This window comes from Manis pentadactyla, chromosome 17 (genome assembly GCF_030020395.1).
Source record: "Manis pentadactyla isolate mManPen7 chromosome 17, mManPen7.hap1, whole genome shotgun sequence".
Lineage (NCBI taxonomy): Eukaryota > Metazoa > Chordata > Mammalia > Pholidota > Manidae > Manis > Manis pentadactyla.
Genome location: NC_080035.1, coordinates 65,500,143 through 65,515,393, shown reverse-complemented (window position 1 = coordinate 65,515,393; position 15,251 = coordinate 65,500,143). Strand labels below are relative to the sequence as shown.

Here is a 15,251-nt window from a genome sequence, read left to right as displayed (position 1 = left end):
TGGCAGGTGTGGCAGGGTAGAGAGGCCTTTCAGGGGTGGTGCTGTCCCGGCAGGCATGTAGAGACAAGCTGTGACCCCAGGGGAGAGTGAAGGAGAGGGGACACAGGCTAGGTGGGGACCAGGTCATGAGGACTTCACGGCCTGTGTCAGGCATTTTGACTTTGATGGCATGAGAGCCACTGCAGGGTTTACACTAGGTGTGACACGCTTGGGTTTCTGAGGGTTCTGAGAACCCCTCTGCATCACCGAGAGAAGGCGGCAGAGCAGTTGGTGTGGTGATGTGGGAGGGCTGGCCTGGCCTGGGGGCACACGGCAGCCAAGTGGGCAGTGTGGGGAGAGAGGTGGGCCGGCAGCATTCGGTGGCTGGGTGTAGGAGATCGGGAGTGGGTAGGGGGCGAATCCTGGGTGTCTGCCTTGAGCTGGTGGGTGTGTGTTGTCCCCCCATCCCCGCTGGCCAGGCCACACTGGCAGAGGGGCACTCATGGGGCAGTGCTTCCACCCCAGGCGCGGTGACTCGAGATGTTTGTTAGGGTCTGCGCGAGCATCTGGTCAGACTGATCTGAAGTGAAGACTTGCGGTGTTAGTAGCTTTAGATGGTCCTTGAAGCCATGGACTGAACAAGGCTGCCTGGAAACACAGTGAGGAGAGGGGCAGATGGTGTTGGAGGGAAGTGGGCAGGACCTCGGGGGAGAGACGAGGCCGCCGGGGCAGCACCACTGGAGGTGGGGGCCCAGGTGGAGGCTGAGCCTGTCCCTGCCTGCGAGGGTGCCTGGCTCGGGCAGAGGGAGGCGGGGCAGCCCTTCTGCGTCCTGATAGCTGGTGGAAGGGGCGGTGGCCACGGCGGCCTCACAGCTGTGCTGGGCCAGTGGGCCTGACAGCTGCTCCTCTTCAGGACGAGGGGACAGAAGGCGAAAGGTGGTGGATCAAGGGTTTGAGGATGGTGACCGCTGAAAACAGCAGTTTAGAGGAAGGGGGAGAAGAGAGGATTTCCAGGCAGTGTGGAGGACCAGCTGAGCCCACACGCCATGAATTCTAGGTTGGCACCAACATCACAGGATGACTTTCTGTAGGTGTTTCTGTTTTGTGGTCATTCACTTACACTTTTATTTGCAAATTGGGTGACATTAAGGAAGACAGAAGATGAATCAGAAGTGGAGAAATTGTGCACTGAGGAGTATCAGAGATCATAAGAGAATTAATGATTTAATCACTATGTAGTTCTCAGACTGTCTTAATGTCAGAGAAAAATTATTGGTTTATGAAGGAGCTCAAAAGTGGAATGTAAAAATGTTAACAAAGATGTATGACGTGCCACTAAAACCCAGCCCTTTCTGCGGGCACTACTGGGTCGGTGTGGGCATGACTCCAACGGGAAGACTGCAGGAGACCCTGCGAAGTGCAGAATGAGAGGAGCAATGGAAGCCTAAGTTGTCAAGGAATCGAGCTCTTCCCTTAGGTGTAGAGAACGGACTTGCAGCTACCCATGGGGGAGGAGCCACAGCCTTGGGGTGCTTCTGTGGTAAACGGGGGCCCCAAACCTGGAGCGCAGGGCCGTCTGTGTAGCTTGTCCTTGGTCTCCATCGGGAGTATGGGATGGTGTCTACAGTGTAGGCAGTGATTAAACTTTGTCTGGCAGAGAAATGTCAGGGTAGGTGAGCATAAGCTGTGAGGTTACCCCAGGCCGGGAAGGATGCTGGGGCGTCGGGGGGAATACACGCACGGGCGAGCATTACAGGAAATAGTGTGCTGGGGGTAGATGCGACGCGCTCTGTCACGGCAAGGCTGATTCCCATCCTGTGGGATTTCTAAGGCATAACAGCTTGTTTCCTGAGGAAAAAGTCTGCCAGATCTGTGGTGGAATTAAGAACGCTAAAAAACAAAGCTGCCAGTGGTGTCGAGACTGTTTCATGTGACTGTGATTGCCACACTGCCCAGAAGTAGATCACAGTCAGGAGAGACCTTGAGAACTGGATGTGCCATGCATACCTGCATGTGGGTCAAATGCTTTAAATATTCACAGACAGCTGTACAGGTAAGACTGCCCGGCTCCAGGGGGCGGGAGGCAGTCCTGTCCTTCCAGCTACGGGTCAGATCCCGAAATTGGTCATAAATGGCGGTACTTCCCCTAGAGGCTTAGTTAAACCATGATATGGGTGGGGATCACTAAAACAGCGTTTTACTATGCTTTCTTACATTGAAAATAATTTTAGTTAAATAGCCGTTGAGTCTTAGATTAGAAATCTTAACTTCCTTTGATACCTTTAGTGGGGAAAAGTGCGTCCTTCATTCTGGGCCCACAAGTGAGATGTGAAGCTTGTGACCTGCTTGTCACTCAGACCGGCACTTGCCACACTCGTGCATGTGGATTCCTGACGCTGTAGACGGGGTAGTCTGGAGTGGGTGCTGATTCTGCGAGTGGGCCCTGCTCGCTCTTTGCTGGTTGAATAGTATACACGCTAAACAGGCCAGCACAGTCCTCACAGTGTCAGTTAATCCTTAACTAGTAGAAAGTAGTATTTTTTCAAGTATGTATTGCCACCATTTCTTTTTTCACACCTATTTATATATTTCATGTCCTCATTCTGTTAAGAAGGGACAAGAGTGATTTCTCGGGTATCCAGGTAGCCAAGTAAAGGCATTTGAAGCTGTATCAAACATGTCAGGTCTGACCCTTACTAAAATCCTGTAATCATTGCCCTGATGGTCCCGTTTCTGTTTGAGCCCTCATGTAAAAGGTGTCCCATTATGCCCTGGTGGAGTCTTTGAACAAAAAATTAAAAGTGAGCAGAGAATGGCTCCTCCCTGGTGACCTTCAGGCCTTACTTAGATGGTTTGTAATCTCGTGAGAACAGAAGCAGAGTCTGGGCTCAGGCCCTTCTCCCTCTGAGTCCCTGTTTCTCCAGGTGACAAGCTCATGCTCAGGTTCTTAAGGACGTGTCACTTTTGTGACTAGTTAGCTAGGGCACAGTATGTGTTTCATGCACAGTAGTCCGACTAAGTGTAAAGAAGCCATGGAACCGAGCTTATGTTTATTCAAGACAGTGCATTATAAAATTTTTCCACTTGATGTTCAATACAATTATTTTGTTCTATGCCATCCTAGTTAGGTCCTTCTGCTACTTGATTACATAGCTAAACCCTTGTTTAGCTTGAACGACACAGATTGATTATGGAAAGGTTGTTTCCTGCTTTATGGGGTCAAGAGGTAAAGCTGGTGAGGCTTGTTTTTTTTTGAAGGCTGGGGTACAGGTAAACGGGGGGCATGGTGGTCCTGAGTGTGTCCCCCAGCGTGTCTGATGGCAGCTGTTTGGCTCTTGCAGAGTTCTCCGGGGTGCTGCACCACTGCCACATCCTGGCATCCGAGATGGTCCACTTCATTCATCAGATGCAGTATTACATCACGTTTGAGGTGTGTTCCAAACGCCCGCTGATTTTAGGTTAGATAAGTCACGTCTAATGCTTTCATGTCGTGTGTTTTGTGAAAGTCACAGGCCTGGGAAGAGCTTGACTGTGTCCCTAAGTTTCCCCTTGTTGTTTCCCAGGTGCTTGAATGTTCTTGGGATGAGCTTTGGAACAAAGTGCAGCAGGCCCGAGACTTGGACCACATCATTGCCGCGCATGAGGTGTTCCTGGATACCATCATCTCCCGGTGCCTGCTGGATGCTGACTCCCGAGTAAGGCTCAGAAACAAGAAACAAGTGATGATCACTAGTCTTCCTTGTCTTGGGTTCTAGTCAGACGGAGGCTCTTAGACATTGCCTGATGCCCCCAGGTGTCACGATGGAGCCTGTTTTGCAATAGTTTGAAGTTGCAGGTGTGCTGTTTCTGAACAGGATTGGAACAATAGTGGTGAGTCAGGCACATGGATAATGCTCTAAAATGGATAATGCCCCTCATTTCGTGGGTGTGATGGCAGCACCCTCTTGTGTCTGAAAGAGAAAACTTAATCGTGAGCAGTGGTCTTGTGTTGTGGAGAGATATGAGCTGAACAGAATAAACCAAGCCAGGCCGGGTAAGAGGAAAACAAACAGTACCTGTCTGGGTTGGGGACCGCGTGAGGGAAGTGGCCCTCCAGGCCTCTCGCTCATTTCTGTAACTAGGGATAACGGCCTTTTCTAGGTCTTGCCTGCATTCGGTCAGCATCTGCTGCGTGAGTGAGAGAATTGGCAGTCAGTTCAGACGGACCCTCAGCCTCCCAGGGCCCCACGCTCTTTGGCCGATGTTCCTTTCATCCCTGTCCTTTCATCCCTCCATGTTCCATGTGGCAGGTCTTGGGCTTTTGCTTCTATTCAAAATTTGGGGAAACAAGAAATGTTGCTTTCACTAGAAGCAAACGCAGTGTGATGCAGGAGGCAGAATTCCAAGTACACCTTTACATTAAATGTGACCTCCGAGAAATTTCAGGCTTGCAGGGCGGAAGGCGTTTCTGACCAAACTGCGCTCCACCCAGAGCCCCTGCCGGGTCCCCCGCTGTAACGGGCTTTCACTTTGTCGTGATGCTGAGCGTACCTGGATTAGCCAGCTGTGGCTAGAAAACAGATATTTTGATATGCCGTATTTCATTATTAAAGAATTATCAGTTGTATGTGTCAGAAAACTCAAAGTTCTTCCTTAGAGAATTTTTATAAATATATTGAGCAATGGCACACGAGTAATGAAAGCGCTTTGGACATAATTGATGTGAGGCGTGCACAGCTCAAGTCTTTTCACCTCTACCCATGTGCTGAGCTTCGTCCTCGTCAAGCTGAGGCCACAGGGGTCTGCTCAGCATCCCCACATTCATTGTGCATTAGGTGTAGATGAGCTTAGTCACCCAGGTGAGCTGACGGGGACCCACAGGACCCTGTACCTGGCCTCAGGGCCCTCGCTGCCATGTGTCCTGAGTGTCCCAGACAGGCAGCACAGGGTCTGCAACCTGTAGACCGAGGCTTGGCCCACTTCACAGTGTTGAGCCCAGTGATCTCACGTTTTAACGTGGCGTGACCCTTGTCACCCTGTGTGCATTCTGGGAACTAATTACAGGATTGATGTGAACCATGTGTCAGTGCCCGACACAGGAGGGCTAGTTGCTGCTGTTCTGAAATGATGAAGCCATCCTGTGTATGTTTTACCAAGGTTACGCATTTCAGAAGACATGCCCTGCTGAGGACTGTACCCTCTCGGAGAGTGGGCTGACCGTGGCAGTGAAGGAGCCCCTGTGCACCTGGTAGTAGAGGCGTCTTGGCCACGGATGTCAGTGAGGGCTCTGTACGGGCCCCTCCTGACTGATAGGAGCTGAGTCCAGGGAGAAGACGGCTTCCTGTAGCGCATCTTCCCTCTGATAATGGACGTGACACCGACTGAGTCACTGTGCTAAGTGCTGGGCTCATTGTGAAATGGTACCCTTGCTGATGGCTTCACTTTTAAAGAGTCGGTTCATTTAAGATTATCACTGGAGGGCTTTTTCAGTAACCCAGTATATAAAACAGATTAAAACAATATTTTTATCACATCACTTAGTAAGGAAAACAAGCCTATTGAAGACATAGTGTTGAGGCTGGGGTTGTGGCATGGCCATGGCAGATGTGTGTATATTTCTGTGATTTTTGTGCATTGTTGAGAAAAATGGCAAATCACGCAGTGAATAGTTGAGAACTGAGGTCCCCACGGAAGGTGCTCTGCAAGTTGGACCCATTGCTGACAGAAGCCTGCCATGTACCGTGAACTTGAAGTAAACCGCAAATCACTTCAGATTAATTGTGCCAGGAATAATAAACTTTTATTTAAGTACAACAAAGAAACAAAGAAAATAAATCTTTATTGAAAGCAGAAAATCAGGCCATCCAGAGAGGGCCCCTGTGAAAGGGCAGATGGCGTGAAGGTGAGCACGGCGCCCCCTGAGGTCTCCAGCACAGGGCGGGCTTGTGGCCATTCACGTCATGCCGATGGCATCTCCCACACGCCTGGAAAGGAACGTGGCTGTCCTGCTGTGGTGTCCGAGTTCTCCTGGGTCAGGCTGTTTAGAGCCAGTCAGCTGGCTTCACTCAAGAGCCCGACGTGGGTCAGCTGTTGGTGGTGCCTCTGAGACCTCGGGAGTGACACTGGAACGCAGCATGACCGTCCCTTCACAGGGGCATGTCCCAGCAGGATGAGCGTGCCCGTCAGAGGCCGTGGGGGTCCTTGCCAGTGTCTTTGCTGGCGCTGATGTGTCTCAGCAGCCACGGCGGGCCCCCCAGATCCCGACCCCAGCCGTAACTATGGCCCTGGGGCCCCTCTGTTGCCTAGGATTCTGTAAGGCCTCTCAGTAAAGCCAGACTGTTTTCTCCCATAAACATCTTGCAGATCTTTTGTTCTTACTACATATGGCTTGTCTATAGGAGTGCTGTTAATTTCTTTGATCTTTTATCCATTTTTTATTTTGTTATTTTCTAGATCCCCTTAGATGCTGTTTTTACACAAGGAAAAGCAGTTTTGTTTTTTTCGATAAGGTGTGCATTTCGCTGTCTTCTTGCCTTTTGGGTGTTCACTAGAGTGACTGGGAGTGGAGGTGGGACCCCTCGTCTTTCAGCCATTCTCTAGGAGATGTTACTGGTTCACCACTGACTGTGGCATTTGCCAGTAGGACCTTTGTAAGTTGAGAAAGTTCCTGTGCTCCCTGTTTGCTTAGATGTTTTATATAAATCATGAGCAGGTATTCAGCTTAATACATTTTTTGGTACTGTTGATAACATCTCTTCTCCGGTCACATTGTTAATATGTTTGAGTCCCATTGGCAGGGGACAGGATCTGTGGCCCTCCCTGCTGTGGCACTACTGGATGCGCTGGCCCAGCTCCTTGCACTTGTTCTCCGACCGTGAGTGTCTGTGTGGCATTTTGCATGGATGTATTTATACCAGTCGGCATTCGTGATCTTGCCCTGTTTCTTTCTGCTTCCCATCCACACGAGGAGAAGCAGCATAGCTGCAATGGGGTGGGCACACGCTGAGGAGAGCCCTGTGGTGCCCACTCTGTGAGCTGGAGATGCACTGTGTTTCCAAACACTGGGAGTTTTGCTCCCAGTGTTAAACCATACTTTCATTCCTTGTATAAAATACGGTATCTGCATTTGACCCAGGAATTCCACTTCTAGGAATTTACCCTAAGAATGCAGCAGCCCAGTTTGAAAAAGACAGATGCACCCCTATGTTTATTGCAGCACTATTTACAATAGCCAAGAAATGGAAGCAACCTAAGTGTCCATCAGTAGATGAATGGATAAAGATGTGGTACATATACATGATGGAATATTATTCAGTCATAAGAAGAAAACAAATCCTACCGTTTGCAGCAACATGGATGGAGCTGGAGGGTATTATGCTCAGTGAAATAAGCCAGGCGGAGAGAGACAAGTACCAAATGATTTCACTCATATATGGAGTATAAGAACACAGAACCCAAGAATGGACTAAAAGTTACCAAAGGGAAAGGGACTGGGGAGGATGGCTGGGAAGGGAGGGATAAGGGCGACGAAAAAGAAAGGGGGCATTACGATTAGTGTGTATAATGTAGTGGGGGCACGGGGAGGGCTGTGCAACACAGAGAAGACAAGTGGTGATTCTACAGCATCTTACTACGCTGATGGACAGTGACTGTAATGGGGTTTGTGGGGGGGACTTGGTGATGGGGGGAGTCTAGTAAACATACTGCTCTTCATGTAATTGTAGATTAATAATACCAAAAAAAAAAAATACGGTACCTACTTTCTAAAAATCTTGCTGAGTTTGTTTTTTTGTATTTCATGAAGACATTGCTCTCCCACATTGCCCACCTCTGGCTTTGGGGAGTGTCACTGAATGTGTCCAAGCGCTCCCCCACCCCCTTCTCACCCTTGGCGGCCCGACTCCGGCCCCGGCTCGTTACCGCTCGCTCTGAGATCTGGGCTGCACTTGGAGCGTGTCGGGCGGTCCTGACAGTCGGGCTGGCCTGCATGGGGGGCTGGTGCCCGAGACAGCACTGCCGCGCGTGCTCAGCGAACCGACTGGAGAGGATCGTGAGAATGGGACTTGACGCCTCCTCTCCCAGTGTCTCTCCCGGCGATCTGCATTTTATTTACACAAGTCAGTGCCAAGCGTCTTAGCGTCGCTGGTAAAGAGAAACGGGCCTTCTCTCCTCAGGTGCTCCTAAACCAGCTGAGAGCCGTGTTCGATCAGGTCATCGAGCTGCAGAGCGCCCAGGACGCCGTGTGCAGAGCCGCCCTGGAGGAGCTGCAGAGGAGGCTGCGGTTCGAGGAGAAGCAGCAGCAGCGCGAAGTCGAGGTACGGCTTTCATGCCGGCGGGTGGGCAGGCCTCACTGATGGGCCTAGGGCCACGGTGCTCTCGGTGCGGGTGGGCTTCCTGCGGGAGTGGGCCCCGCACGGAGACCACGTCACTCCCGTGTTCGGCACCCTGAGGAAGTGCCGTGGTGAAGGGCGTGTCGCCGTCACCGTCATCGAGCCTTGACCAGGGCGGAATTTCCGAGAGTCCCAGGGGTGAGGACGTGGAGGTGCCGGTACCCGGAGGTGCCCAGCCTCCGCATCGTGTTACCAGCTGGGGCTGGTGGGCGCGTCCCACGTGTGGGGACCAGATCTCTGCGCTGGTGAAAGGTTTTGTTTCCTTACCAGAACATTTTCTGTCCTCCACGCCCTTGAATGACGAAGCTCTATCGAGCAAGTTTGGCTATTTGGGGGGGTCCTTGTGTTTGATACAATCTGTATCATCATTTACTTTCTTAAGATGCTTGTTCTTGAGGTGGTGACATATTTTTCAGTTAATATAATCTGATTAGTTTTACCTTTGAGTGTTCCTTTAGAGTTTGTGTTAGAGGCTCACATGTAGCTTGGAAGACTCGCAGCTGCCGAGAGCACAGGTGGTTCCTTCACGACGCTGTGGAGACGGGGGTGGGGGGTACCCATATTGTTCATGTTGCCGAGGGCGGCTGTCCGTCATTCTGCAGCGTCATGGTCGGTGACGCAGAGCCCCAGGGCCCCTGCCAAGGTGCCACGCTGACTGACGTACCCACTGGCTTTGTGCCTTTGCAGGACTCAACTTCTCTAAGACATAGTTTCCTCATTTGTAAGAAGTAGGACCCCGTGGAGTCGCTTATTTGTAAGTGGTGGTGTCTGTCAGTTATTTAGCATTTAGTGAGTGTTCAGGAAGTGCTACCGCCGCTCTGATTTTATTAAATTTCCTGCACAGCCCAGAGAAGCTGCTCAAACTGTATAAAACATACAGAAATCAGTACGTAGGGTTTTCACACTCTGCTGATGACAGGGCGGCCGGTTGGGCAAAGCTGAGTGGTTCTCAGCACCAAGTGGAGCAGATTCTGTGTTGTAAGGTTTACTCAGTGTGTTTTATTCAGATATGTTTAGGGAGACAGTAGGAGATCTGAAAGCTGAAACTACACATGAGAAATTATTTAAATTTAGTAGGAAAAGAAGCAGCAAGTGGAGCCAAGGTCCACTGAGTTTTACAGAGAGAGGATGCAGGAACATGCAGGGGTCCCACCCCTCCTGCGGGCCTGCTGGGCGGGAGGCGGGCTCTGGCTGCCGGGCGCGGGGCTGCTCGGCCGTGCTCACCCGCCACCGAGGGCCTTCCCCTCCTGCTCTGTGCGTAGTTCTCTGCTTTCTCTCCACTTTTCTCCTCAAAACCCCTCCATTTATAATGGTATTCCCACTTCATATTTGGGATTAAATGGCTTTTCTTTCTTTTTATATGTCACATGTTAGAAGTCTTGGTCGCTAATGTTAGCAAATGTAGTTATCGGCCAGCCGACAGGAGCCCCCCCTTGTCTCCCACTGTCTCAGAGCTGAGGCCTGGGGCCGCCTCCGGCTGTGTGGCAGCAGGACGGGTACGGAGGAGCATGGCCACCCCGACAGCTGCTCCCCAGGGTCATGCCACCGACTCAGTGGAAGTAGGCCTACGCACCTGAAGGGAACTAAGGGTTGTTTGGGTCTCTGGAACTGATCCCTGAAGACAGAGCACGTTCCTAACAGAGCAGCTGCCAAACCAGAAATCAAGCTTTTGAGCTGCCCTGCGGCTGAACGCACCAGGCGGGGCAGGGCTGAGGGCCTCCCGACCTGCAGCCATCTCCGTGCTCTGTCCCATTCCAGGTCACGGGAAAGGAAGCCTCCAGGTTCTGTGCATGGAGCATTCCCAGGCTGATGCCGGAGCATAGAGAGAAAGACCAAATCTGGGTTGTAAATATCGATAGAAAAAAATCTTACATAAAATATTGGCCGGAAATTAATCAGAAAAGGAATTTCATACCACGACGGGGGTTTATTTCAGGAATGCAGGGGTTTAGGGAACCTGTCAATATGATTCAGATGCTCATCCAGTACGGCCCCTGGGAGTGCGGACTGAGGCGGCCTTCAGCCAGGTTCGCCGCTGCTGGGGGCAGTAAGAGGTGCTGGACGTAAGAGATCGGCGTCTCCACCACAGAAACACGCCACACTCCGGGGGAGAGCAAGCATCCCCATGAAGTCAGGATCTGACGTGAGGCTTGTGGGGGGGGGCGCCGGTACCTTGAACCATCTGGTCCCACCTCGAGGCACAGCCTGTATTTAAAAAGCAGATAAGTGACACCTGTACAAGTCTGTTTACACCGCCACTGTTTGTAATAGTGGAAGACTGGTTAGCTTGTGGCAAATTATCTCACTTGGTACGTGCCACACATCACATGTAATGCTAGTTACTAAAAGCAGTGAGAGAGTCTCCGTGCCCGTGGATTGAAGTAAAATATTTCTCAGGCCCATTAGGAATTGAAAAAAGTGAACTGGGCACCTTTTGGTGTCAGTAAATCACCATGGCAGATCTTAGAGCAGAAGGGCATGAGGGGCGCACCCCCGTTTCACCCCAGTCCTGCCCCAGCTCCTTCCATCGGATTCCAGTTTAACTTGGTCCTTCTAATTCTTCAGGGCCAGTGGGGAGTGACAGCTGCCGAGGAAGAGGAGGAGAAGCAGAGAATTCAAGAATTTCAAGAATCCATACCCAAAATGTGTTCACAGTTGCGAATATTGACACACTTCTACCAGGTGCATATTAGAGTGACATAGTGCTGCCACTGTCACTCTGTGAGCTGTGCTGGAGGTACTGCCAGGGGACTCGGGCACTGCAGTCAGGGCAGCACGTCTATGTGTGTGAGGAGCTCGCGGCACTGCCCAGGGCCTTCCAGGGATGCGGGGCTGCCTGCTTGCGGCCAGACCAGGGAGGCAGCCTGGGGTGGCTCTCGTGTTGGTGGTGCGTGGGGGCTCTAGGATGGCCGGAGTACATCTCTGCACCTTCAGGCATCTGTGTGAGCCAGAGCCGGGCCCACAGTGTGCCGCACCCCCCCGGGGAGCGGTGTGCAGGCCGCCGGGGGCCAAGCTCGGTGAGCAGATCTATGTGGCTCATGGGCACAGTCCATGTGCTTTGCTCTTTTTCTCTGTTTCTCAGTGATTTTTATGATGGAAATACAGACAAAAAGGTTTGATGAAGGATTTTTCCATTCAGTTGCTGGCAACTAATTAGACAAATGAAGCACTGGCCCTCAACTCTTTAAAAATCATGTTTTTGTGTGCTGTGTATCCATGCAGTTCAAAGTTGACATGAGACGTTGCCACCATCTTCAATAGGAATCTCGCTTGCTTCTCAGGGTCCTCAGTGCTTCCTCATATATTTCTTCAGCATAACTAAGGGGAAATTTGTCCCTTTGCTCTTACTCTGACATTGGACTGTTTTTGTTGAAAAGTGTTTCATAAATGTTTCAAAAAGCGTTTCATAATGACTGGTTTATGTCATTATGCAAAATGCCTATCTTGGATACGTGCTTTGATAATGTCTTCTTGATCCCCTGTCATATACGTAGTATGTATTCATATTTCCTAAAACGGATACCCAGTGGGTAGTTCCGTGCTGTTCATTAAGGTAGTTGTGTGGCTGCAGGCGAGTGACGTGCACCTCAGAGTGTGTCCACCTGCTTATTTCTGAGGGGACAGTGGTGGGCATGCATTTGCCTGATAGAATCAATACATTTTAAAAAAGTAATCTTAACCAGTATAATTCCAGTTTTACCTAAATTGCACTCTTCATCTTTCTAAATCATCATCATTCAGGTTTCTTTCCTTAACAGAGAAGGCCTTTTCTGTCCCCCTTGTATTGGTGCTTGATGTGGTAGGGTATCGACACCCAGCATCGTTTGCTGCCTGTGAGCAAACCCGGAGCCACAGCGTGTGGGCACGAGTCACACGTCATGTGTCAGGGGTCACTGTCTGTGTTTTGGGCTGTAGAATCCTTAGGGACTCTGTCCTAGGTCTTCTGTCATCTAGAAGGACAGAACGATAGCTGGGCACACGCAGGGCCCACTTGCTGTAATCCATCGTGTGATGGATTGGTCTGCACGCCCGACTCTTCAGGAACTGCCCAGAAGCAGAGAGGTGGGAGAGGCATGGTGGGGGTGTGGTGTTTAAGTGCCTTTCCTGCAGATAAGAACTCCCAGCACGAGAGGTGGGACGAGCCCTTCCCTGGAGCGGCTGCGAATAGGGGCCTGCAGGGACGGGCCGTGCCCACCGGGCTGCAGGCCTGGGCGAGGCAGCCACCATCGACTGTGCTGAGGTTTGAGGATACTTGTGCGGTCATCCTTACCACGTTCCCTTGAGGAGGAGGTGATATGCTGTGCTGCAGCCTGACCCCACAGAGGCCTGGGGGCCCCAGGCAGGTCCTGGTCAGAGCATGTGGGGGTCGTTAGGCTCCGCCTTCAGGGCTTTGTGGTTAAGGACGTATCAGCTCACGCAGAGGATGGAAGGTGTGCTTGACACGGAGTTACGTTGAAATTAAAGAGAACAGGAGAACAGGGTGTTCTAATGTCAGTTGCTTTGCTGTTTTTCTTATTCTTGTGGGACTTAGGGCAAAAAGGGAAGAGATGTTGGTTAGTTGTTTTACATACAGTTTGTTGCCTGCTAATTCGTGCTTGTAGAGATGGGCGTCTCTGCCCGCCTGGCCTCCTCAGCGGGCACACATGGGCTGCGCCTGGCCCCTGGCCACCTGCCTGCAGGGCTGGTCCAGCCGTTGGTGTGGATGGATATCAAGCCTGAAGGTGAGGGGACGGGTGCCGCTGTGGGGTGGCCCCGCCATGCGGGTCTCACCCCTTCGTCCCTCCGCAGGGGGTCGTGCAGCAGTTTCTGGTGTTGCTGACGACCAGCTCGGACGAGAGCCTCCGGTTTCTCAGCTTCAGGCTGGACTTCAACGAGCACTATAAGGCCCGCGAGCCGCGGCTCCGAGTGTCCCTGGGCAGCAGAGGGCGGCGCGGCTCCCACACGTGAACGGCCCGTCCTGCAGCTGCAAGGTGACGACGGCGGTCCCGAGGTGGCTCCCCAGACGCCCGGCCTGCTGTGGCACCCAGGGGCCTGCCTGCAAGTGCTTCAGTGTCCTGACGGCGTCACGGAGGCCACGCTTCGCATACTGGGGTCGGATGTGTCTGTAATACCATTCAGTTAAATAGGCTGGTTTGCACTGTTCAGATTTATTTTTTAAAGTCATATTTAAAAGATGCTATGCTTTGTTGAGGCTTCTGAAGCTCTCCATGATATTTATATTTGTCACTTTTTAAAAACTCACTTTCTTTTAGAGAAAATTAGGGCAGTGGATATTCATCAGTTAAGATGGTAATGTCATTGCTATTTTTTTAACATCCTCTTTAGAGGCAGTTTTTGTTAATATAATCAAATTAAATTGAAACCAAATGTCCCTACCAAGAAACTATAGAGAGCATTTTATTTTGTTTTTTAGTGTAAAATAACCTCTGTAAGAACCTTTCTATCTAGTACATTTACACATGCTAATTCTTTTCTCTCCCTTCAGAGTTTACATTTTTATATTTAATTTACTCTTTCAGGCAGCTTCTAGAGTAATGTAGGACAAAGTAGGAGTGGGTGTGCCAGAAACATGCGTAAGCCTAGATTCTGGAGCCGGTGAAGCAGTGTGTGAACACGGTGGCCCGGAGAGTTACCGAGTATTTTATTTTCAAAATTCTGATAAGCGTTGGGAAGAAATTGACTTGAATAATGCAGAGCTCTCTTTTCCTTGCCTATTTTTTCATTGTAAATATTTATATACTACTGACCAGAGGCTGGGGGAACTGTTTTTTGTAAAAATGTCATATCAAGTCACATAAATCTGCCTTTATGATGTATAAGTGAAATCTTAGGAAATTAAAAGCGATTATCTTTCACACGTATTGGTTCTGTCTGGATGAGTCTGTGTGGAGCTCACCTCACTGGCCAGGTCGGTGGCGCCAGGCTCCAGGAGCCCCAGCCCGTGAGCCACTGCAGCTGTGGAACCAGGAAGTCGGGCCGGGTGCGACTTTCAGCACAGACCCGAAGGGCACCCCACTCTTGCCGGCGCGGCGTCTGCATTCGTCACCGCTGTCCACGTTGGACTCCTGAGGCCTTGCAGATCCAGGGGCATCTGGAGTCCTGGCTATGCACAAGTGAGTCCATGGTGAAGGTCAGAACTTCTTACCTGTAAGTTTAGCTTTAGTTTGAAAATTCATAAAATCAGAAATTTGAAGTTGGTTCCTTTACTGCAAAGCTCCCCAGAAATGAAGGTGTATCACGTGTATCTCCAAGAGAGATTTCCCAGAAAGACCTTGGAGCCTGCTTTTATTTTATTTGAAGCATTTCTGCAGAGATCAGTCCTCAGTAGAATCCACTCAGTGAAATGCTACCCTGGATTTGGGGACTAAAGCCCCATCTGTGCTTAGGAGCCGTGGGGTGAAGAGCTGGCCCGTGGGTTACGGAGTTGACCCTGAGGCACCGTGGAGCCGGAATCACCCTGGCTGGGCAGGCATGTAGGCATCTCCCTCAGAGGTGGGTCTGGGGGTGGGGCTGTAGGCTGTCCAAGGTCAGGGCAGCCCAGGTGGGGCCTGGGCAGCACTTGCTTCAGACCCACTGGAGATGTCTAGGGACAGGCAGGTCACTGCTGAGCAGGCACCCATCCAGCAGGGTCAGTAAGGCTTGGAGGAGTGGGCCCCCCCCACTGGGCAGGGGGACAGAAGAGGGGGCGGATGGCCTCTGGAGGCAGACACCCGGCGTGGCCAGGGTCGGGGGCACGTCGTCCAGAGAACAGGTCTTGTAACCGCTTGGTGCAGAGGGCCTGGCACTCTGTCCAGTGGAGGGAAGCCTTCTGCTCTCGTGGCCCAAAAGGCCAGCCAGGCTGTGTCGCAGGCCGCCCCTGGGCCCGTTGTACGGCCAACTGGAAAATCCCACTTCCCGCAAAAG

General features: G+C 51.2%; 1 protein-coding gene across 6 annotated transcripts in view; it reads left to right on the top strand.

Annotated features, from left to right (window-relative positions):
* Positions 1-14,205, top strand: part of TUBGCP3 (tubulin gamma complex component 3) — a 78,653-nt gene extending 64,448 nt beyond the window's left edge. For all 6 annotated transcript variants that reach the window (XM_057494651.1, XM_036893647.2, XM_057494649.1 and 3 more), the window contains 5 exons: positions 3,321-3,409; positions 3,543-3,674; positions 8,133-8,273; positions 10,914-11,030; positions 13,137-14,205. In XM_057494651.1, the coding sequence (XP_057350634.1) occupies positions 3,321-3,409; positions 3,543-3,674; positions 8,133-8,273; positions 10,914-11,030; positions 13,137-13,295 (638 nt within the window). In that variant the 3' untranslated portion in view covers positions 13,296-14,205. The remainder of the gene's footprint in view (positions 1-3,320; positions 3,410-3,542; positions 3,675-8,132; positions 8,274-10,913; positions 11,031-13,136) is intronic.
* Positions 14,206-15,251: the final 1,046 nt, after the last annotated feature.